Below are 24877 nucleotides of genomic sequence, written 5' to 3' on the forward strand. Positions count from 1 at the left end.
TTCAAACAGCCAAAGTACCTATAGCAAAGAGCCCCTATGGTGGTAAAACTCTGTGCTTAAGCTGCACCCCCAATCACTATCCCCTTTAGCTGTAGAGGCAGTGGGTGGGGTTCAAAACATGCGCCAATGGCAATGCTTTGCTTCACGACTGCAGCAGGAATTATACCCTGGGGGTAGCATCCACAAAACATGACACATTCAAGGGAATGGCTCTGCTCTGCAAGCACCCCGCCACCAGGTCCATTGCACAGAGTTGCAGTACACTAGTGTTGGGTTGAAGAGGTGAAAGCAGGCAGTGAAGAGGCAAAACAACCGCTCCTTACCACCTGTCAAATGCTCTCTGGAAAGCAATCAAAACACAGATCACTCTTCAGCGAGTGAAGCTATTGTGACCAGTCCCACTATTGTGTTTTTTTAATTACTGTACTTTATTACTATTTTGTTTTATACATTTTTTAACAGCCCTTAGGGGCTTTGGTGAAATATCAGTGGTCTAAATAGATCCCTGTATTCTCACATATAGGGATGAGCTTCGTGTTCGAGTCGAACATACGTTCGACTCGAACATCGGCTGTTCGCCCGTTCGGCGAATTCCGAACGTTATGGGCAGTTCGCGCCAAATTCGTGTGGCGCTCACGGCCCACAATGCACTGCGATGGCGCAGTGCATTGCTGGCTCATGATTGGCCAAGCATGCACTGTGACCCTGCATGCTTGGCCAATCACAGCGCCGGCAGCGAGGAGAGCCATGATTGGCCACAGGCAGGATGCCTGTGGCCAATCATAGCTCAGGCTGTGTAGTACACGCCCCACACTATATAAGGCCACCAGCGCGGCGGCCTTGTGTAGTGTGTTGGCATCTGAAGCAGTTAGTGGGTGTTCTGTGTACCTTCAACACAGTATACACCAATTGTTATCGGCCGATTTTTCGATCTTGCTCTTCTGTAGTGGTTGTTGTCTGCGTGCCCTGACCGCAGTATACACCGCTATATTCACCTCACCTATATAGCTAGCGATATATCTATATTTTATAATAGAGCTTGCAGTCAGTGTTAGGAGCTTGTGCGTGCTGTCTGCGTGCTCTGTACCCAGTACACACCGCTATATCCACCTACATAGCTCTTCTCTATTTGAGCCATCTGCCATCTGCAGGAGTTATTGGAAGTTGTGTGTGCCTCCAGAACAGCACAGTATACATCTGTATTTACCCTTTATTGCTGGTGTTCTATAATAAAGGCATCTGCAGGAGTTAGTGGGTGTTGTGTGCCTCCAGCACAATATACACCTGTATCTACCCTTTATTGCTGTTCTCTAATAGAGCCATCTGCAGGGCTTAGTGGGTGTTGTGTGCCTCCAGTACAGTATACCCCTTTATCTACCCTTTATTGCTGGTGTTCTATAATAAAGGCATCTGCAGGAGTCAGTGCGTGTTGTGTGCCTCCAGCACAATATACACTACCCAATTGCTGTTTTACCCAACTCCCTTCAGGCCATTACCATGTCTGGAAGGCCAGCAAGGAGAGGCAGACATGCACGAGCCGATAAAAGAGGGCAAGCAGGCTCTGTGTCTAGAGACAACTTCTTGAGCATCCCCTCTCTCTGCATTCACGCTACTGCCTTCCTCTAGCTGAGTATCATCATCAGAGCCTACAAAACACTGGGCATCCTCCTGGAGCATGTACCCAACACTGTGCTCAAAGAGTTCAGGAGACTCCTCAGGAGGACGTGGTGGGTCTAGGGAAGGAGTCACTGATGATGACATTGAGACGAGGGAAGACGATGCGTTGGCAGCTGCTTTGCTAGTACCCTGAGACTGGGTGAGAGAGGATGAGGAGCATGAAGAGGGCTTGGTCATCCACTCTACCAAGTCGTTGGCATGTTGCGGCTCAACATGTCCAGCTGCTGAAAAGAAGGACAAGCTTGTCCCGTGGACGCGGTGCATCGTCATCATCAGCACGTGACCATGGGACAAGCTTGTCCTTCTTTTCGGCAGCTGGACATGTTGAGCCGCAACATGCCAACGACTTGGTAGAGTGGATGACCAAGCCCTCTTCATCCTCCTCATCCTCTCTCACCCAGTCTCAGGGTACTAGCAAAGCAGCTGCCAACGCATCGTCTTCCCTCGTCTCAATGTCATCATCAGTGACTCCTTCCCTAGACCCACCACGTTCTCCTGAGGAGTCTCCTGAACTCTTTGAGCACAGTGTTGGGTACATGCTCCAGGAGGATGCCCAGTGTTTTGTAGGCTCTGATGATGATACTCAGCTAGAGGAAGGCAGTAGCGTGAATGCAGAGAGAGGGGATGCTCAAGAAGGACAGCAATCTGGCAGTCATGTTCCACAAGCTGCAGCATACTGCCAGGTTTGCTACAGCGATGAAGAGGGAGGGGATGATGAGGGCACTGACTCCATGTGGGTGCCTGGTAGGAGAGAGGAGGAGGAGGAGGAGGTGATGTAGACCAGACCTGGGGGTCTATATCCTCAATGTCCAACGAGGCAGGATGCCCTCCGGGGGCCAGCTTAGGGGCAGCACACCGACTGAATCACACCGCAGAGCTCCGCCTGTGCAGTGCGCGTTATTCTAAAAGTTCTTTGATGTGGGCCTTTTTTGAGACGAGTGCATCAGATCGCACCGCTGCTATTTGCAACATATGTCTCAAGCGTATCTCGCGTGGCCAAAACATCAGCCGCTTGGGCACCACATGCTTGACCAGACATATTTTGACCTGCCATGCAGCTCGTTGGCAAGCGTACCTCAAAGACCCACACCAAAGAACAAAGCGGACCTCTCCTTGCTCCTCATCAGCTGGCATCTCCAACCCCACTAGACCTTCAGTCCTCTCTGAAACCTGCTCTGAGAGGAATGAAGGTGTAGAATTAGGTGTGTCACAGCCAAGTGCTTCCGGGCACTCTGCTAGCAGTACACCCACGTCCGATTATAGCAGGCAAATGTCCCTGCCCCAGCTGCTGGACCGGCGAAAGAAGTTCACACCCAGCCATCCACATGCCCAGCGGTTGAATGCTAGCTTGGCTAAATTGCTAGCACTTCAACTGCTGCCTTTTCAGTTGGTAGACTTGGCCCCCTTCCGTGAGTTTGTACAATGTGCGGTTCGTCAGTGGCAGGTCCCCAAACGCCACTTTTTCTCACGGAAGGCGATTCCGGCTCTCTACCGGCATGTGGAAGGCAATGTCCTTGCCTCGCCGGACAGGGCGGTCAGCGGTAAGGTGCATATTACCGCCGACTCATGGTCCAGCAGGCATGGACAGGGACGTTACCTGTCTTTCACGGCCCATTGGGTCACTCTTCGGGCAGCTGGGAAGGATGCAGGACAAGGTGCAGTAGTGTTGGAGGTTGTTCCACCACCACGCCTCCAAAATGCTACTATTGGTTGTGACACACCTCTCTCCTCCACCCCCTCCTCTTCTTCTTCCTCCATGGCCTCTTCCAGTGCTCTGTCCTCAGAACCAGCGGTGCTCCGTAGGCGTTCCAGGGGCTACGCAAGTACGCAGGCAAAACGATGCCATGCCGTGCTTGCGCTGGTTTGTTTGGGGGACAGGAGCCACACTGGGGCGGATGTTTTGTCAGCTCTGCAGGGGCAGGCCGAGAGGTGGTTGATGCCACGCCAGCTTAAGCCAGGAATGGTGGTTTGCGACAATGGCACCAACCTCCTCTCTGCCCTCCGACAGGGACAACTGACCCATGTGCCCTGTGTAGCTCACGTCCTTAACCTGGTGGTGCAGCGGTTCTTGGGCAGGTACCTGGGCTTACAAGATGTCCTGAATAGTGATGGACGAACTTCCGACGGGACGTTTCGCGAACGCGAAACGCGAACGGGCACAAACGTTCGCGAAAACGACCGTTCGCCGCGGGCTCCATTGACTTCAATGGGAGGCGAATTTCGCAAACCTTTAGGTCGAATTTGCGGCCACGGGGTAATTATTAGGGGGTAGCACGCAGTCCCACCACCTGGACAATAGCATAATACATGTATGAGGTGAATTTGGGATCGATAACTACAAGCATTTTTTTTTTATTTGGGAAATTGTTCTGACAATTCAGGACTATGGAGCTAATGAAGGCAATGGAGGAGAGGGAAGGTCAGGGACCAGGGTAGGCAAACAAGAGGGTGCAGGAGATACAGAGCACTGACAGCAGCACCGTAATACAGAGCACTGACATCAGCACCGTGACATACAGCGCTGACAGCAGCTCCGTGACATACAGCGCTGACAGCAGCTCCGTGACATACAGCGCTGACAGCAGCTCCGTGACATACAGCGCTGACAGCAGCTCCGTGACATACAGCGCTGACAGCAGCTCCGTGACATACAGCGCTGACAGCAGCACCGTGACATACAGCGCTGACAGCAGCTCCGTGACATACAGCGCTGACAGCAGCTCCGTGACATACAGCGCTGACAGCAGCTCCGTGACATACAGCACTGACAGCAGCTCCGTGACATACAGCGCTGACAGCAGCTCCGTGACATACAGCGCTGACAGCAGCACCGTGACATACAGCGCTGACAGCAGCTCCGTGACATACAGCGCTGACAGCAGCTCCGTGACATACAGCGCTGACAGCAGCTCCGTGACATACAGCACTGACAGCAGCTCCGTGACATACAGCGCTGACAGCAGCTCCGTGACATACAGCGCTGACAGCAGCACCGTGACATACAGCGCTGACAGCAGCTCCGTGACATACAGCGCTGACAGCAGCTCCGTGACATACAGCGCTGACAGCAGCTCCGTGACATACAGCGCTGACAGCAGCTCCGTGACATACAGCGCTGACAGCAGCTCCGTGACATACAGCGCTGACAGCAGCTCCGTGACATACAGCGCTGACAGCAGCTCCGTGACATACAGCGCTGACAGCAGCACCGTAAGCAGCCCCAGGAGGAAGTCAGCACAGCACAGGGATGGTGTGATCCCCTCATAATAAGAACCCCCAGGAGGAAGTCAGCACAGCACAGGGATGGTGGGAGCCCCTCATAATAAGAACCCCCAGGAGGAAGTCAGCACAGCACAGGGATGGTGGGAGCCCCTCATAATAAGAACACCCAGGAGGAAGTCAGCACAGCACAGGGATGGTGGGAACCCCTCATAATAAGCAGCCCCAGTAGAAATATGACACCGCTCAACCTCTTCAAAGAGGAGGGTAGGGGCATATAGTACGGTGTGCTTTTTTGGGTCAGGGAAGTGAGCCAAATGAATTAAGAAGGTCTGTGTGCTTGATTCCAAAAATTGTTTATAGACATATACATGGTCTACTGATCACATGTGTTGAATTCCTCCGAGATCCATGCCTCATTCATTTTTAGAAATGTGAGGTAGTTAACACTGTCGTGAGCTAGGCGAGTACGCTTATCGGTCACAATCCCCCCTGCTGCGCTGAACGTCCTTTCGGACAGGACACTGGATGAGGGGCAAGCCAACAGTTCGATTGCAAATTGGGCAAGCTCTGGCCAGAGGTCAAGCCTGCCCACCCAGTAGTCTAGGGGTTCATCACTCCTCAGAGCGTCCACATCGGCCGTTAACCCAATGTAGTCGGACACCTGACGGTCTAGGCGTTCCCTGATGCTGGATCCGGATGACACCTGTCGATGGGTCGGCTGAAAGAATGACCTCATATCCGAAGTCACCAACACATCTTCAAACCGGCCTCTTCTTGCAGGCGCTGTTGGATTGGTACCCGCAAATCCTTCTCTGGGAGTGGGAATTGCTCCTCTGCCAGCGCACGCAAAAGCAGAATGCAGCATTTCTCGAAGCAAGGCCTGGAAGTGCTGCATTCTGACAGCCCTCTGCGACGGCGGTAACATTTCCGCCATTTTGTGTTTGTACCGGGGATCTAAGTACGTTGCCACCCAGTACTGGTCCTTGACCCTCATGCTTTTTATACGGGGGTCCCTATTAAAACACTGGAGCATGAAGGCCCCCATTTGCACTCAAGCGGAAGGTATGTGGTGGTGGTGGTGTTGTTGGTGGTAGTGTCTTTGGGGGTGCACATAGCAGAGAGTGAAGAAGAGGGTGCAGATCGAGAGGATGAGGAGGGTGCAGAAGAATAAGGCTGAGTGAGCCACTCAACCAAGTCTGGTGCGTCCTTTAAAGTAATTGAACGCACCTTCTGCAACTTCCCACTTTGGCTCAAGGCTGTTGCTCCTGCCCTACCCCTACCACCCCTGCGGAAGGGCCTGCCTCTTCCTCTGCCTGTCATTTTTTAAATCACCCTGTGACAAAACTCTTAGTCCCTATACCGCTGAAGGACTGCTGCAGTATAGGGCAGCGGTCAGCAGTAGTGCACGTCAACCCTATGTATTGTGGACCGATAGCGGTCCTTACAGAACAGCAGACTGTACTGCACTCAGGCCTATGTACCGTAGCACCCTATACCAAGTTACCAGTCCTTATAAGAACTTTTGTGGACCAAGCAGGTTGTGTGTTAGTGATTAGCAGACTGTACGTCAGTCCCTATACCAATGAAGGACTGCTGCAGTATAGGGCAGCGGTCAGCAGTAGTGCACGTCAACCCTATGTATTGTGGACCGATAGCGGTCCTTACAGAACAGCAGACTGTACTGCACTCAGGCCTATGTACCGTAGCACCCTATACCAAGTTACCAGTCCTTATAAAAACTTTTGTGGACCAAGCAGGTTGTGTGTTAGTGATTAGCAGACTGTACGTCAGTCCCTATACCAATGAAGGACTGCTGCAGTATAGGGCAGCGGTCAGCAGTAGTGCACGTCAACCCTATGTATTGTGGACCGATAGCGGTCCTTACAGAACAGCAGACTGTACTGCACTCAGGCCTATGTACCGTAGCACCCTATACCAAGTTACCAGTCCTTATAAAAACTTTTGTGGACCAAGCAGGTTGTGTGTTAGTGATTAGCAGACTGTACGTCAGTCCCTATACCAATGAAGGACTGCTGCAGTATAGGGCAGCGGTCAGCAGTAGTGCACGGCAACCCTATGTATTGTGGACCGATAGCGGTCCTTACAGAACAGCAGACTGTAACGCACTCAGGCCTATGTACCGTAGCACCCTATACCAAGTTACCAGTCCTTATAAGAACTTTTGTGGACCAAGCAGGTTGTGTGTTAGTGATTAGCAGACTGTACGTCAGTCCCTATACCAATGAAGGACTGCTGCAGTATAGGGCAGCGGTCAGCAGTAGTGCACGTCAACCCTATGTATTGTGGACCGATAGCGGTCCTTACAGAACAGCAGACTGTACTGCACTCAGGCCTATGTACCGTAGCACCCTATACCAAGTTACCAGTCCTTATAAAAACTTTTGTGGACCAAGCAGGTTGTGTGTTAGTGATTAGCAGACTGTACGTCAGTCCCTATACCAATGAAGGACTGCTGCAGTATAGGGCAGCGGTCAGCAGTAGTGCACGTCAACCCTATGTATTGTGGACCGATAGCGGTCCTTACAGAACAGCAGACTGTACTGCACTCAGGCCTATGTACCGTAGCACCCTATACCAAGTTACCAGTCCTTATAAAAACTTTTGTGGACCAAGCAGGTTGTGTGTTAGTGATTAGCAGACTGTACGTCAGTCCCTATACCAATGAAGGACTGCTGCAGTATAGGGCAGCGGTCAGCAGTAGTGCACGGCAACCCTATGTATTGTGGACCGATAGCGGTCCTTACAGAACAGCAGACTGTAACGCACTCAGGCCTATGTACCGTAGCACCCTATACCAAGTTACCAGTCCTTATAAGAACTTTTGTGGACCAAGCAGGTTGTGTGTTAGTGTTTAGCAGACTGTGCGTCAGTCCCTATACCGCTGAAGGACTGCTGCAGTATAGGGCAGCGGTCAGCAGTAGTGCACGGCAACCCTATGTATTGTGGACCGATAGCGGTCCTTACAGAACAGCAGACTGTAACGCACTCAGGCCTATGTACCGTAGCACCCTATACCAAGTTACCAGTCCTTATAAGAACTTTTGTGGACCAAGCAGGTTGTGTGTTAGTGATTAGCAGACTGTACGTCAGTCCCTATACCAATGAAGGACTGCTGCAGTATAGGGCAGCGGTCAGCAGTAGTGCACGTCAACCCTATGTATTGTGGACCGATAGCGGTCCTTACAGAACAGCAGACTGTACTGCACTCAGGCCTATGTACCGTAGCACCCTATACCAAGTTACCAGTCCTTATAAAAACTTTTGTGGACCAAGCAGGTTGTGTGTTAGTGATTAGCAGACTGTACGTCAGTCCCTATACCAATGAAGGACTGCTGCAGTATAGGGCAGCGGTCAGCAGTAGTGCACGTCAACCCTATGTATTGTGGACCGATAGCGGTCCTTACAGAACAGCAGACTGTACTGCACTCAGGCCTATGTACCGTAGCACCCTATACCAAGTTACCAGTCCTTATAAAAACTTTTGTGGACCAAGCAGGTTGTGTGTTAGTGATTAGCAGACTGTACGTCAGTCCCTATACCAATGAAGGACTGCTGCAGTATAGGGCAGCGGTCAGCAGTAGTGCACGGCAACCCTATGTATTGTGGACCGATAGCGGTCCTTACAGAACAGCAGACTGTAACGCACTCAGGCCTATGTACCGTAGCACCCTATACCAAGTTACCAGTCCTTATAAGAACTTTTGTGGACCAAGCAGGTTGTGTGTTAGTGATTAGCAGACTGTACGTCAGTCCCTATACCAATGAAGGACTGCTGCAGTATAGGGCAGCGGTCAGCAGTAGTGCACGTCAACCCTATGTATTGTGGACCGATAGCGGTCCTTACAGAACAGCAGACTGTACTGCACTCAGGCCTATGTACCGTAGCACCCTATACCAAGTTACCAGTCCTTATAAAAACTTTTGTGGACCAAGCAGGTTGTGTGTTAGTGATTAGCAGACTGTACGTCAGTCCCTATACCAATGAAGGACTGCTGCAGTATAGGGCAGCGGTCAGCAGTAGTGCACGTCAACCCTATGTATTGTGGACCGATAGCGGTCCTTACAGAACAGCAGACTGTACTGCACTCAGGCCTATGTACCGTAGCACCCTATACCAAGTTACCAGTCCTTATAAAAACTTTTGTGGACCAAGCAGGTTGTGTGTTAGTGATTAGCAGACTGTACGTCAGTCCCTATACCAATGAAGGACTGCTGCAGTATAGGGCAGCGGTCAGCAGTAGTGCACGGCAACCCTATGTATTGTGGACCGATAGCGGTCCTTACAGAACAGCAGACTGTAACGCACTCAGGCCTATGTACCGTAGCACCCTATACCAAGTTACCAGTCCTTATAAGAACTTTTGTGGACCAAGCAGGTTGTGTGTTAGTGTTTAGCAGACTGTGCGTCAGTCCCTATACCGCTGAAGGACTGCTGCAGTATAGGGCAGCGGTCAGCAGTAGTGCACGGCAACCCTATGTATTGTGGACCGATAGCGGTCCTTACAGAACAGCAGACTGTAACGCACTCAGGCCTATGTACCGTAGCACCCTATACCAAGTTACCAGTCCTTATAAGAACTTTTGTGGACCAAGCAGGTTGTGTGTTAGTGATTAGCAGACTGTACGTCAGTCCCTATACCAATGAAGGACTGCTGCAGTATAGGGCAGCGGTCAGCAGTAGTGCACGTCAACCCTATGTATTGTGGACCGATAGCGGTCCTTACAGAACAGCAGACTGTACTGCACTCAGGCCTATGTACCGTAGCACCCTATACCAAGTTACCAGTCCTTATAAAAACTTTTGTGGACCAAGCAGGTTGTGTGTTAGTGATTAGCAGACTGTACGTCAGTCCCTATACCAATGAAGGACTGCTGCAGTATAGGGCAGCGGTCAGCAGTAGTGCACGTCAACCCTATGTATTGTGGACCGATAGCGGTCCTTACAGAACAGCAGACTGTACTGCACTCAGGCCTATGTACCGTAGCACCCTATACCAAGTTACCAGTCCTTATAAAAACTTTTGTGGACCAAGCAGGTTGTGTGTTAGTGATTAGCAGACTGTACGTCAGTCCCTATACCAATGAAGGACTGCTGCAGTATAGGGCAGCGGTCAGCAGTAGTGCACGGCAACCCTATGTATTGTGGACCGATAGCGGTCCTTACAGAACAGCAGACTGTAACGCACTCAGGCCTATGTACCGTAGCACCCTATACCAAGTTACCAGTCCTTATAAGAACTTTTGTGGACCAAGCAGGTTGTGTGTTAGTGTTTAGCAGACTGTGCGTCAGTCCCTATACCGCTGAAGGACTGCTGCAGTATAGGGCAGCGGTCAGCAGTAGTGCACGGCAACCCTATGTATTGTGGACCGATAGCGGTCCTTACAGAACAGCAGACTGTAACGCACTCAGGCCTATGTACCGTAGCACCCTATACCAAGTTACCAGTCCTTATAAGAACTTTTGTGGACCAAGCAGGTTGTGTGTTAGTGATTAGCAGACTGTACGTCAGTCCCTATACCAATGAAGGACTGCTGCAGTATAGGGCAGCGGTCAGCAGTAGTGCACGGCAACCCTATGTATTGTGGACCGATAGCGGTCCTTACAGAACAGCAGACTGTAACGCACTCAGGCCTATGTACCGTAGCACCCTATACCAAGTTACCAGTCCTTATAAGAACTTTTGTGGACCAAGCAGGTTGTGTGTTAGTGATTAGCAGACTGTACGTCAGTCCCTATACCAATGAAGGACTGCTGCAGTATAGGGCAGCGGTCAGCAGTAGTGCACGGCAACCCTATGTATTGTGGACCGATAGCGGTCCTTACAGAACAGCAGACTGTAACGCACTCAGGCCTATGTACCGTAGCACCCTATACCAAGTTACCAGTCCTTATAAGAACTTTTGTGGACCAAGCAGGTTGTGTGTTAGTGATTAGCAGACTGTACGTCAGTCCCTATACCAATGAAGGACTGCTGCAGTATAGGGCAGCGGTCAGCAGTAGTGCACGGCAACCCTATGTATTGTGGACCGATAGCGGTCCTTACAGAACAGCAGACTGTAACGCACTCAGGCCTATGTACCGTAGCACCCTATACCAAGTTACCAGTCCTTATAAGAACTTTTGTGGACCAAGCAGGTTGTGTGTTAGTGATTAGCAGACTGTACGTCAGTCCCTATACCAATGAAGGACTGCTGCAGTATAGGGCAGCGGTCAGCAGTAGTGCACGGCAACCCTATGTATTGTGGACCGATAGCGGTCCTTACAGAACAGCAGACTGTAACGCACTCAGGCCTATGTACCGTAGCACCCTATACCAAGTTACCAGTCCTTATAAGAACTTTTGTGGACCAAGCAGGTTGTGTATTAGTGTTTAGCAGACTGTGCGTCAGTCCCTATACCGCTGAAGGACTGCTGCAGTATAGGGCAGCGGTCAGCAGTAGTGCACGGCAACCCTATGTATTGTGGACCGATAGCAGTCCTTACAGAACAGCAGACTGTACTGCACTCAGGCCTATGTACCGTAGCACCCTATACCAAGTTACCAGTCCTTATAAGAACTTTTGTGGACCAAGCAGGTTGTGTGTTAGTGTTTAGCAGACTGTGCGTCAGTCCCTATACCGCTGAAGGACTGCTGCAGTATAGGGCAGCGGTCAGCAGTAGTGCACGTCAACCCTATGTATTGTGGACCGATAGCGGTCCTTACAGAACAGCAGACTGTAACGCACTCAGGCCTATGTACCGTAGCACCCTATACCAAGTTACCAGTCCTTATAAGAACTTTTGTGGACCAAGCAGGTTGTGTATTAGTGTTTAGCAGACTGTGCGTCAGTCCCTATACCGCTGAAGGACTGCTGCAGTATAGGGCAGCGGTCAGCAGTAGTGCACGGCAACCCTATCTATTGTGGACCGATAGCGGTCCTTACAGAACAGCAGACTGTACCGCACCCAAGCCTATGTACCGTAGCACCCTAGACAGACCAAGTTACCAGTCCTTATAAGAACTTTTGTGGAACAAGTGAGTTGTGAATGATTAGCAGACTGCAGCAGAAGGGCAGCAGTCAAGTATAATATTCTTTCTATATTTGGAAGAAAGAATATTATACGTGTACAAGCCTATTACCGTACCACTGATACCAGTCCTGAAAAGAACCTTTGTGGAACTAATAGTAACAGCAAGTCTTTAAAATTATCCTCACTGCCTGACACACTGCTTCCTGCCTGTCCCTATACAAATTGGCAAAAAAGAGTAGGCTGGAACGATTAGCTGGAACAGCTCTTTTGTGGACCTGATAGTAACAGCTAATGATGATGATGATGATGATGATGAAGAAAGACTAATCTGGCTGAGCTGTCCCTAAAATAGCAGCATACAGCGCTCTGTCCCTTTATCTAAACTGACAAAAGAAACTCAGGCTGCTGACCTAACACCTATACCAGTCCTGAAAAGAACTTTTGTGTACCAAATAGCTAGCGTTTTCTCTGTCCCTACTCCACACAGGATCCTTTCCCTACAGTGACAGAAGAAAGAATGTAAAATGGCCACCGGATCGGGTGTATTTATAGGTTAGGGGGAATGTCCAAGTGTCCATGAGCTGTCATGTCTCAATTGGTTGTCCTGTAACACATGATAAACGTGTCACGAAAGGTTAAAGTTCTTGTATACATTAAACACGTAAGTCCGCCGGGGCGAACGACGGAAAAAGGCGTTCGAACCCGCGGACGGCGAAAGTCGGAAATTCGCCGCGAAACGACCGCCGGGCGAACCGTTCGGCCATCACTAGTCCTGAAGCAGGCCAGGAAAGTCTGTGTGCATTTCCGCCGATCATTTAATGCCTGTGCTCGGCTGGCTGAGCTCCAAAAGGAGTTGAACCTGCCCAAGAACCGCCTTATATGTGAGATGCCCACCAGGTGGAACTCAACGTTGGCCATGCTGCAGCGTCTGCACACGCAGCAGAGGGCCATCAATGAGTACCTGTGCGACTACGGCACCAGGACAGGGTCAGGGGAGCTCGGTTTTTTCTCACCACGCCAGTGGGGCATGATCAGGGATGCATGCACTGTCCTGTCACCGTTTGAGGAGGCCACAAGGATGGTGAGCAGTGACAGTGCATGCATCAGTGACACTGTACCTCTTGTCCACCTCTTGGAGCATACGCTGCGTGGAATAATGGACAGGGCACTTGAGGCAGAACAGAGGCAGGAAGAGGAGGACTTCCTTGCCTCTCAAGGCCCCCTTTATCCAGACAGTGTTCCTGCTGTGCCACCCATCACACAGGAAAAGGATGAGGAGGAGGAAGAGGAGGAGGAGGATGATTGTGTCAGCATGGAGGGGGAGGCTGGCACTCAGCAGCAGCAGCAGCCTTGTAGGGATGATTTACAGTCCCAAGAAACCCGTGGACTTGTACGTGGCTGGGAGGAGGTAGCTGCGGATCATGTTGTCCTTAGTGACCCAGAGGACTCCGGACCGAATGCCTCAGCTAACCTACGCTGCATGGCTTCCCTGATCCTGCAAAGCCTGCGGAAGGATCCTCGTATTCTTCGGATCAAGGAGAGGGACCATTACTGGCTGGCCACTCTCCTTGATCCACGGTACAAGGGTAAGGTTGCCGACCTTATCTTGCCATCGCAGAGGGAGCAGAGGATGAGACATCTCCGGGAGGCCTTGCAGAAAGGTCTGTGCAACGCGTTCCCAGAGACTGGGAGGTTACAAACTCCTGGTCCTGGACAACGTGTTGCTGAGGCATCGGTCAGAAGGAGCGGTGGAGAAGGTGGCCATCTGACTGATGCTTTCAGACAATTTTTTAGTCCGCAGCCCCAAGGTATGATCAGTTCCAGCAACCATCGCCAGCGTCTGATTTACATGGTGCAGGAATACCTAGGGGCATGGTCAGACTTGGACACCTTTCCCACCGAAAATCCTCTGGCTTACTGGGTCTTGAGGATGGATCACTGGCCAGAGCTTGCACAGTATGCAATTGAGCTACTGGCCTGTCCTGCATCCAGCGTTCTTTCGGAACACACCTTCAGTGCTGCTGGTGGCTTTGTTACCGATCACAGGGTGCGCCTGTCCACCGAATCAGTTGATCGACTGACCTTCATCAAGATGAATCAGTCTTGGATCACCCACAGCTACCAAGCACCTGAAGCTGATGTAACCGAATAATTTTTTTTGAAATATCACATCCCTTCAAGACTGCCTATGCTGATGCTGAGTGACTGTTCTGTTATGTTGATTGTCTATCCTCTTCCTCCTCCGCTGATATGTTGGAAGAACATTTCTGGTTCTGGGTGATGCCATCAGCCCAATTTTTCTGCCCCTGTTTAACAGGGGCGTTTAATTACACTTTTTGATGCAATGCTTTGCAGCAGGGCTAATTCCTGCAATAAGACTAGAGTATATAGGAGAGGTTGCAGTGTCGTGGCACCAGCACCAGTGCCTAAGGCCCAATTTTTCTGCCCCTGTTTAACAGGGACATGTAATTACAATTTTTGATGCAATGCTTTGCAGCAGGGCTAATTCCTGCAATAAGACTAGAGTATATGGGAGAGGTTGCAGTGTGGTGGCACCAGCACCAGTGCCATCAGCCCAATTTTTCTGCCCCTGTTTAACAGGGGCGTTTAATTACAATTTTTGATGCAATGCTTTGCAGCAGGGCTAATTCCTGCAATAAAACTAGAGTATATGGGAGAGGTTGCAGTGTCGTGGCACCAGTACCAGTGCCTAAGGCCCAATTTTTCTGCCCCTGTTTAACAGGGGCATTTAATTACAATTTTTGATGCAATGCTTTGCAGCAGGGCTAATTCCTGCAATAAAACTAGAGTATATGGGAGAGGTTGCAGTGTCATGGCACCAGCACCAGTGCCTAAGGCCCAATTTTTCTGCCCCTGTTTAACAGGGACATGTAATTACAATTCTTGATATAATATTTCACAGGAGGGCCCGTTCCTGTGCCCACCCAGAGTAACTGTGAGGACTTATAGTGTTGTGGCACCAGCACCACGACCACCAAAGGTCGATTTTTCTACCACTGTTCAACAATGGCATGTAATTACAATTCTTGATATAATCGTTCACAGCAGGGCGCTCCAGCGCCCACCAAGAGTCACTTTGAGGGCTTACAATGTTGTGGCAAAACCAACACCTTGTTCCGCCATTTCTGCAGAGCATATAGGGCAGGCCCCTACTTTCAAACATCCAACTTACAAACATCTCCTACTTGCAAACGGACGGAGACAACAGCAAGTGAGATGAAAAAAGATGTACGACAAAACAAATTATACAGGGGTGATAACCCTTCCCTATGTTTTCCAAAAAGCTTAAAAATAGTTTTTTTGACTGGAGCTACACTTTAAAAATGTACCAGTTGAAAATTACAAACAGATTCAACTTAACACAACAAACCTACACAGTCCCTGTCTTGTTTGCACCGCCTGTATACTGCTGTTCTGAGTATATAGGGCCTGGGGGCCACACGCATTTCCTTTTTTTAATATGGGTACGGGGTTCCCCTTAATATGCGTACAAGACCCAAAGGGGCTGGTAATGGGCAGGGAGGGCTACCCATGCCATTTTTCTCAATGATTTTCAACCATATTGCAGGAACCAGATATAACATTAAAACCGCAAGAAGTTTTAAATGATGTTATTTCCGTTTAATGTCATTTTGTGCAGGGACTGTTCTAAACACAGGAAACACGTGGCTCTTCACAGGCATACTACAGACACCCCCCAGGCATGATATTTAAAGGAATATTTCACTTTTTTTTTCACTTTAATCGTCATTAAAATCAGTGCTCCCGCCAAAACGGCCATTTTTAAAAACATTTTAGGCATTGACCCATGTCCCCTGGGGCAGGAGCCAGGTCCCCAAACCCTTTTTAGGACAGCATCTTGCATATTAGCCGTTAAAATTAGCACTTTTAACCACTTGCCGCCCGCCCTATAGGGAATTGACGGTGGCAAAGTGGTTGCATAATCCTGATCGGACGTCATATGACGTGATCAGGATTATGAGCCGCTGCGCGCCCCCGGGGGCGCGCATCGCGGCAATCGTTGTTGCGGGGTGTCAGTCTGACACCCGGCAACTACGATCTCGGTAAAGAGTCTCCGACGGAGACTCTTTACCACGTGATCAGCCGCGTCCAATCACGGCTGATCACAGTGTAAATAGGAAGAGCCGGTGATCGGCTTTTCCTCACTCGCGTCTGTCAGACGCGAGTAGAGGAGAGCCGATCGGCTGCTCCTCTGACAGGGGGGGTCTGTGCTGATCGATTATCAGCACAGCCCCCCCGAGGATGCCCACACTGGACCACCAGGGATGCCACCAGACCACTAGGGATGTCCAACAAAAGGTAATCCTCCCTAGACCACCAGGGATGCCAGTCAGTGCCACAATGGATGCCAATCAGTGCCCATAATGGATGCCAATCAGTGCCCACAATGGGCATCACTGATTGGCATGCATTATTGTTTGGCACTGATTGGCATCCATTAGTACAGTATAACAATACAATGCCGCCTATGAGTGCCCACCTGTGCCGCCTATGAGTGCCCACCTGTGCCACCTATCAGTGCCCATCCGTGCCGCCTATCAGTGCCCACACATGCCCATCTGTGCCGCCTATCCATGCCCATCTGTACCGCCTATCCATGCCCATCTGTGCCGCCCATCCATGCCAATCTGTGCCAGCTATCAGTGCCAATTTGTGCCACCTATCAGTGCCCATCCGTGTCGCCCGTCAGTGCCGCCTGTCAGTGCCCCCTATCAGTGCCACCTATCAGTGCCACCTATCAGTGTCCATCAATGCCACCTCATCAGTGCCACTTCATTGGTGCCCATCAGTGCCGCCTTATCAGTGCCCATCAGTGTAGCCCCATCAGTGAAGGAGAAAACATACTTATTTACAAAGTTTTGAAACTGAAACAAAACAAACATATTTTTTTTTTTTAAATTGTATTTTTTTATTTGTAGCGCAAAAAATAAAAACCGTAGAGGTGATCAAATACCACCAAAAGAAAGCTCTATTTGTGGGAAAAAAATAATAAAAATTTAATTTGGGTACCGTGTAGTATGACCGCGCAATTGTCATTCAAAGTGCGACAGCGCTGAAAGCTCAAAATTGGTCTGGGCAGGAAGGTGTTTAAGTGCCTGGTATTGAAGTGGTTAATTTCGAACGTTCGAGCCCCATAGACTTCAATGGGGTTCTAAAGTTCGTACGAATTTGGGGTCCGTTCAAAGTTCTGGTGCGAACCGAACTGGGGGGTGTTCGGCTCATCCCTACTCACATGTGAGACAGAGAAAGTGACAAAGATTGAGGGCCAAGACTACTCATTACCTTTTTCTGCAGCCTCAGCTGCACTGCAGATACATGAACAGAAAGTTCTCTGTATAGTGATAGTACCAATCACTCACTGTGTTCACCACTCTGATCACCCCCCCGCTGAACTGATGAGGCCCGGGCCCCATACCCCATACAGGAGGTAATCTTGTTAACATATTGGATAAAAAAAAGTATATATTTCTAAATAAAGCAATTCATATTATACAATATGATCCCTTTTCACAGATACTATCTTCCCAGCAAGTTTTCCAACTGTGACATAGAGGAATACAATGAATTTCTGAATAGCGGTGGAGGAGCCTGCTTGTTCAATAAGCCCTTAAAGGTGTGTACTCCCTTTCTTTCCTATTGTACGTTTCATATCCTATTAATAGGTCGTTATACTGAACATACTTTTTTATGGAAATGCTAAATTACATTTTTATTCAATATGTTCTGGGCTAAAAACACTTTTTTAATATTTCTTTTATAGTCAGGTGAATATGAAATCCTGTGAATTCTATGAAATTTATGTATTTGCCTCTACATGAGCAATGCACAGGTTCACATTAACGGTTTGTTGTTTAAAAGTTCATTTTTTATTTTTTTTTAAAGTAGGGGCTTCCCCTAACCCTCTCAGTTGTTCAGATTGCCAGGCTGGATGTTTTTCTGCTATGCTCAACTCCGCCATGCCACAGTGGCCCAGTTCCCCAACCCTCCACTCCTCAATCTAGACCCTGATGAAGAATTTCTCTCTCAGAGTAGTCTTGAGAAGCCTCTGTCTTCTCTGTATAGTACCCTGCTTGTTGCTGACTCTCCAAAAATAGATAAACTGTGGGATTTATGGAAACAGGATATTCCCTCTTTGGACAAAGAGGACAGGGAGGATTGTCTGGAGCAATGTCCTAAACTGGTAATCTTCTCTAGGGATAGGCTAATACAAATAGAATTTTTACATGTTTACTTTACCCCAGTGAGACTCCACAGAATATATCTAAATAGGGATCCCCACTGTCACCATTGTTTTTACGCAGCTGGGTACCTATCTTCACATATTCTGGGAGTGCCCCACAATCTTTACCTTCTGGTCCAATGTATTTGAGCTGCTTAATCTTTGACTCGAATTATCGGTCCCTATGTCACCGGTGTATGCCCTGTTGGGGATCTATGATGACGCCCAAAGATCCTACAATAGCAAACTATTGATTTCATACCTGTTATTCTATGCAACAAAATTAATTCTTTGTAGATGCTCCTCCCCTACCTCTCCTGCTTTGTCGTCTTGGGAAGCCAGGATCAATGCCTTATAAACATATTATCCGATTGCTTCGCTGCTTGATTATTGTTTTGGATTTTGTCTATATTTTCCTTCTGCTCATCTAATTGTTTTACACCATGTCATACTGTTTATTTTCTTTGTTCTTCATATACACCGTATTGATATTTCTTCAATAAAGCAATACTGATTGTTAAAAAAAAAGTAGGGGTTATAGATTGATCTCATTTTCAAAAATTTGTCACCAAATCTCAGCAAATATTGTAATGGTGGGACTTTAAGGACACCTTGCAGTGAAAAAGATTATTCACAGCAGAAGCCAATTTGTGGGTACCGGGCACTCAATGTCTGCCGACACCCACTGATCATCGGGCAGAGACTCAGAATGGAGCTATATAAACAAGGCAGAGTTCCGTTCTGACAGGGGGAAGGGATGGATTTTGTGTTTCTGCAACACAGGAAGTATACAGTATATCCCATAGTTTGTAGATGTTATAACAGGCACGTAAACCAGTCAATATATACATTTATTGGGATTTTTTTTTTGCCAAAAACATGTAGCCAAATGCATATTGGCCTAAATTTATGACATTTTTTTTTATTGGATATGTTTTATAACAGACAGTAAAAAATATATATATATATATTTTTTAAATGATCGTTTTTTTTTTGTTTATAGCGCAAAAAATAAAAAAACACAGTGGTGATCAAACACCACCGAAATAAAGCTCTACTTGTGGGAAAACAATGACATTTTATACGGGTACAACGCCGCATGACCACGCAATTGTCAGTTAAAGTAACAGTGCCGTGTCGCAAAAAATAGTCTGGTTAGGGAGGGGGTAAATCTTCCTGAGGTCAAGTGGTTAAAAGGCTTTATGACTGATTAGAGGTCGACCGATATATCGGCCGATATGTTGATAAAAAGCCGATTTAGAACTACAGCGGGACTTTGAAATGACTTCTGTATAGAAGTCAGTCTAAGACCCGGTTCACACAGCGGGCGATGCGAGGCGACACGACTCGCCTCGCCTCGCTCCCGCAAGTCGCCCCCGTTCTGTACAATGGAACCGTTCTGAGAGGAGCGACTCGAGTCGTTCCGACTCAGAAAAAAGGTTCCTGTACTACTTTCGGGCGACCTCGGGGCGACTTGCATTGACTTCTATACAGAAGTCATTTGCAAGTCGCCGCCGAGGCCGCTGCAGGTCGCGGCGAGGCAAGTCGGAGTCGCCTCGCCTGCAGTGTGAACCGGCCCTTAGTTGACTGAGTCGTCATAGCAACCCTTTCCTCCACTCTGGGCAGGCTGCCAAGAAAAGAACAGAAAGATACAATGTTTACACTTATGAATGAATTAAGTCATCTCAGTGTGTAGAAGTTCTCAGTTTAACCATTTAAAGACTAAATCTTTTCTGACACTTGTTACTTACAAGTAAAAATCCTGTATTTTCTGCCAGAAAATCACTTAGACCCCCCCCCAAAAATGATATATATTTTTTTAGCAGAGATCCTAGGGAATAAAATAGCGGTTGTTGCAATATTTTATGTCACACAGCATTTGCACAGAGGTCTTTCAAATGCATTTTTTTTGGAAAAAAATACACCATTTAAAAAATAAAATAAAAACAGTAAAGTTAGCCCATTTTTTTTTTTTTTTTGTCCAAAAGTTTTGACTACCTGTTTTTATTTAATATATATATATATATTTTTTTTTTAATCTAAATCATACATACAAGTAAACTGATTGGGGGTTTGTTTTGTTTAATAAATGTTTAAGTGTAAGAAATTTTCTGTATCACGTATGAAGGCCGCTTTCACACTGGAGCGGGCAGGCGTTGATGGTAAAACGCAAGTTTTAGCGGCTCTTTACCATCATTTTAGCGGTGCTATTTGGCTGCTAGTGGGGCACATATAACCCAGCTAGCGGCCAAGGAAGAGGTTAAATGCGCCCATGAAGCACCGCTGCCAAATCGCATTGCATGCGCTTCGGCAGTGGTGCCCATTCATATCAATGGGCAGGAGTGGTGAAGGAGCGGTATACACCACTCCAAACGTGCTGCTTGCAGGACTTTTTTTAAAGATCCTGCCAGCGCATCGCCTCAGTGTGAAAGCACTCTGTCTTTCACACAGACTGCAGGGGAGCCATTTTACAGGCACTTTACAGGCGCTATTTTTAGCCCAAAAGCGCCTTAAAACGCCCCAGTGGGAAAGGTGTGTTAGATCAAGGGGGATTAAAAATAAATAAATAAATAAAATAAAATTGGCCTAACATATCGGCCCAAAAAAATCGGCATCATATATCGGCTATCGGCCGCCATGATTTCTAAATATCGGCATCGGCATCGGCCAGAGAAAAACCCATATCGGTCGACCTCTATGACTGATGTCGTGTTTCCAGTTAATTTAATATAATTGTGTTTTACTGATGCAGCTTTTGGATCCTCCGGAGTGTGGTAACGGCATTGTGGAAACTGGTGAAGAATGTGACTGCGGAACTGTTGAGGTATATGAATCCCCACGTGTTCTGAGTCCTGGAATAGACTTGTCATTAGTGGCTGCCAATGTTTAATATATGTAACTGGTTGTATTATTATGATTTATTCTTACTTGTTCATTTTAATGTTTGGTAGGAATGTGCGAAAGAGGGAGAAGATTGCTGCAAGCACTGTAAGTTAACAGAAGACTCACAGTGCAGCGATGGCCTGTGTTGTACCAAGTGCCAGGTAACACAAACTTTATTTAATATATAAAGCATGCGCTGCAGAATGGCCTAAAACTTTATTCTAAACCTATCATTCACAGAACAAGGAGGAAAAAAATCTCAGCTACTGCTCACCATACAAGCCGGACAGTGGCGTCACTAGGGTTGGTGTCACATGGTGCGGTAATACATGGTGTCACCCCCCCACCCCCTGACACTAAGCAGGCTAGAGCGTTGGTGTGGCTCTCCCCCCCTTAACCTACCACAATGAATGGAGCTGGAATGGGATCGGGGGAATTGATGGAGTTGGGATGGGATCGAGGGGAGGGTGGATGGAGCCAGGATGGGACCGGGGATGGATGGAGCGGGGATAGGATCAGGGGAGTGGATGGAGCAAGTATGGGATCAGGGGGGTGGATGGAGCTGGGATGGGATCAGGATCAAAGGGATGGATGGAGCGGGTATAGGAATGGGGAGAATGGATGGAGCCGGGATGGGATCAGGGGGGTGGATGGAGCAGGGATAGGACCGGGGGGTTGAATGAAACAAGTATGGGATCGGGGGGGTGGATGGAGCGGGTATGGGTATGGGTATATGTGCTAGGGGGTGCTTTGAGAGGGGAGAAGAATTGCGCTGGGGGGAGGGGGTCAAACTTCAAATCTTCCCCCCTCCTTCTACTTCTAGTACAAGTCCTCTCTATCCAAAACAAAGGGCAACCACTAGCACCTATCCTCTACCCCCCCCCCTAAAATCACTCCTGGTAGCATAATTGTTACCTGACCATATCCCCCTCCTCTGTAGTATTCCTGTTGCATACCTCAGGGCAGGCACTGTAGCGTGGATCGTGTCCCTCCTCATCCTCGGCTCCTCCTCCTGGCCTGTGTACACGTCAGAGCCGAGGAGAAAGCCGCAGTGAGTGCAGCCAGTGGGGACAGAGAGGTAATTGCGGCCGCGCCCTGTGGGGGTGTGTTTGGGGACAGTCAGATCCCAGGCACACAGTCTGTCTCTGCCTCACTCCCTCCTCCCCCACTCTCTCAGCACATTGCATGGAGCAGAGGAGATCCCGGAAGGGAAGGAGGGAGCCGGGGCGCCGGTGTCAGTCTGAGCCTGGCGTCGCCCATTGGCGGGTGTCACCCGGGTGCAGGCCGTACCCCCCATGCCCCCATAGCAATCCCACTGAAGTCAGATGGGTAATAGGTGTAAACAGGTTTAGGCTAACTGCAATAGGTTGGGAATCAAATACGCCTCAAAATCTATGCCAACACACGACACGCTACCTGCAATGCATGAAGGAGACCAGAAGTGGCCATTGGCCACAAAAATCTATCCTCATCCTTCATATTGGGAAGTGTGGGGGTGTGAGCAGGAAGCGCTGCACAGAATGGAGGGTGGGAATGGATTCATGCAGTCAGCAGCCTCTTCTGGTCATATTTGACTCCCAACCCATTAAAGATGGCTTGAGACTGTTATTACCTTTTTACACGCCAGGCTTGTATGGTGTGTGGTGGCTGAGATTTTTTCTCCTTGTTCTGCAGATTACATAGAGTCAGGGCAGACTTCTGGCCTGACCTACATTCTCAGTGGAATACACCAAATGGGGGAAATAGGTGTCGAAGCGGAGACCCTAAAGTCACCTTATAAACCCATTATTAAGGCACAAATTAAAGAATAAGGGCATTTTTTTTAATTATTATTTTTATTAAAGGTATGCAATAAGACATAACAGTATGGCATGACCAAACAGGGTAGATGAAATTCAAATATAAACAGCAATACAACCACAACAGGTATAAATGGATATCAAAGAAATAACAGACAAGGTTCCACCATTATAATATAGAATATCCGTAAACTGTGGGCAGTAGCATCTACAACAAATATATCCTGTATTCGGTCTTGTAGTAGAGCGGAAAACAAATATTAAAACTCAATAGTCATGAACATACCAGAAAAGAAAGGTAAACACTAGCTAGCAGGTATTGAACCACTGCAGGGTGGGGAACATAACGTGGACCCTACACGATATAGGTCTCTCTCCCTCTTCCTCACAGTAGCTGCACCTGGTGATAAGGCATACTGAGTAAATTTTTCTGTATTTTGGAGGAAAAAGACAACACCCAAGGTGTTGAGGGAAGGAAGAAAAGGAAAAGTGAAGGAGCAGGTTGGGAAGGTTGTTTCGGAAAGGGTCAGCAGCAGGAAGCATTAAGATCCCATGGAGGAATCAGTTTAAGAATAGGTCAAATAGTCATCCGAGAACCGAAACGAGTCCCAGTATAGCCAGTGTCTGTTATGCTCCTCTGTTTTTTCCCTGAGGGCAGCTGTCAGAGCTTCCATCTGCTGAATGCTGTTCACCCTGGAAAACCATTGAAGCACTATAGGTGCAGATTGTTGTTTCCACATGCTGGGTAAGCATACCCTAACTGCATTTAGCAGATACTTCAACAGGGATTTACAATATCTCTTACTGGACATCAGGGGTTAGGTTTAGAAGAACTGCTTCCGGGTTATCCAAAAGGGAAATGTCTGTAAGCCTATAAATAATCTGTAGGACCTGTTGCCAGAATGGGGCAAGCTGCAGACAATTCCAGAAGATGTGGAGTAGTGTGCCTGTCTGGGAACCACATCTCCGGCACAGCGGGCTATGGCCAGGGAAAATAGACGCCAACACGGCTGGCATCCTGTACCGGCAGGTCAAGATTTTAAATGGGATCTCCTGGTATTTGCTACACAGAGAAGACTTGTGAGCAAAGAAATGTATGCGGTTCTTTTGGTTTTCCAAGAATGAAGTATTAAGATCTCTTTCCCATTTACACAAATACAGTAGGTCATGTTGGGTAAAATACCATAGGAGTAGGAAAGAGATTTCCATAAGGGCTCGTCTCCGCGACGAGGTCTTCAAACGAATTGGGCTGTCTGCAGGGTCTGGGAGGGATCAAAGAAAATGGGTCAATTGTAAAATCTACCACTTGCCTAATGCTGAAGAATTGAAGGTGGGATATAAGACTGATGGACTGACCCACTCAGAAGGACCAAGGAAGGTAGAAGCTCTGACCAGGTTCAAGTCCGGCTGGAGCTATGAAGCTTTGTCAGAGAAACCAGGCACAAAGTCCGGGTGGCCAATAATAGGTGTCAACGGAGAGAGAAAACTGGACATCTCAGCTAACCGGTAGTATCTGCGAAGTTCAAGTAGTGTAGGTTCAATGAAAGGGTGTGGAGAGGAAAATCAGGAGTAACGAATCCCAGCCCATGGAAGTCCAGCTAATGTGACCAGTATTGATTCCTGTTCCAGGGATACCCATCATTTATAAGGCGAGTGTCACCAGTCGACCACTCTGTTCATATGGACCGCGGTGCAATATAAGGACAGGTTGGGAAGGCCAACCCCTCCTCTAAGCTTTGGTCGCTGCAAAAATGATCTCTTAAGATGAGAGGGTTTACCTTGCCATACATAGTTAATAAAGATTGTCTGAATCAAACCACAAAGCAGCCAAAGTTTTTCATTTGTCCAGGTCGGCATAAAAAATGTTCAGTAAAGGTTTGAAGTTGTATTGGAAAAGGAGGTGGAGAGGCCCAACGGAATGGAAAGTTGCTACTGAAGTGAGCAAGGGAGAGTAATATTAAGGGCTTCCGACTTTTGTAGGTTGACTTTAAAGTCTGACAA

General features: G+C 48.3%; 1 protein-coding gene across 9 annotated transcripts in view; it reads left to right on the forward strand.

Moving 5' to 3' along the window:
- Positions 1-24877, forward strand: part of ADAM22 (ADAM metallopeptidase domain 22) — a 462480-nt gene that overhangs the window by 336924 nt on the left and 100679 nt on the right. For all 9 annotated transcript variants that reach the window (XM_077490871.1, XM_077490878.1, XM_077490879.1 and 6 more), the window contains exons 15-17: positions 17489-17588; positions 20947-21018; positions 21146-21238. In XM_077490871.1, the coding sequence (XP_077346997.1) occupies positions 17489-17588; positions 20947-21018; positions 21146-21238 (265 nt within the window). The remainder of the gene's footprint in view (positions 1-17488; positions 17589-20946; positions 21019-21145; positions 21239-24877) is intronic.

The sequence above is a fragment of the Lithobates pipiens genome, unplaced genomic scaffold, assembly GCF_037356315.1.
Source record: "Lithobates pipiens isolate NorthernLeopardFrog02 unplaced genomic scaffold, aLitPip1_a1.2 Scaffold_19, whole genome shotgun sequence".
Lineage (NCBI taxonomy): Eukaryota > Metazoa > Chordata > Amphibia > Anura > Ranidae > Lithobates > Lithobates pipiens.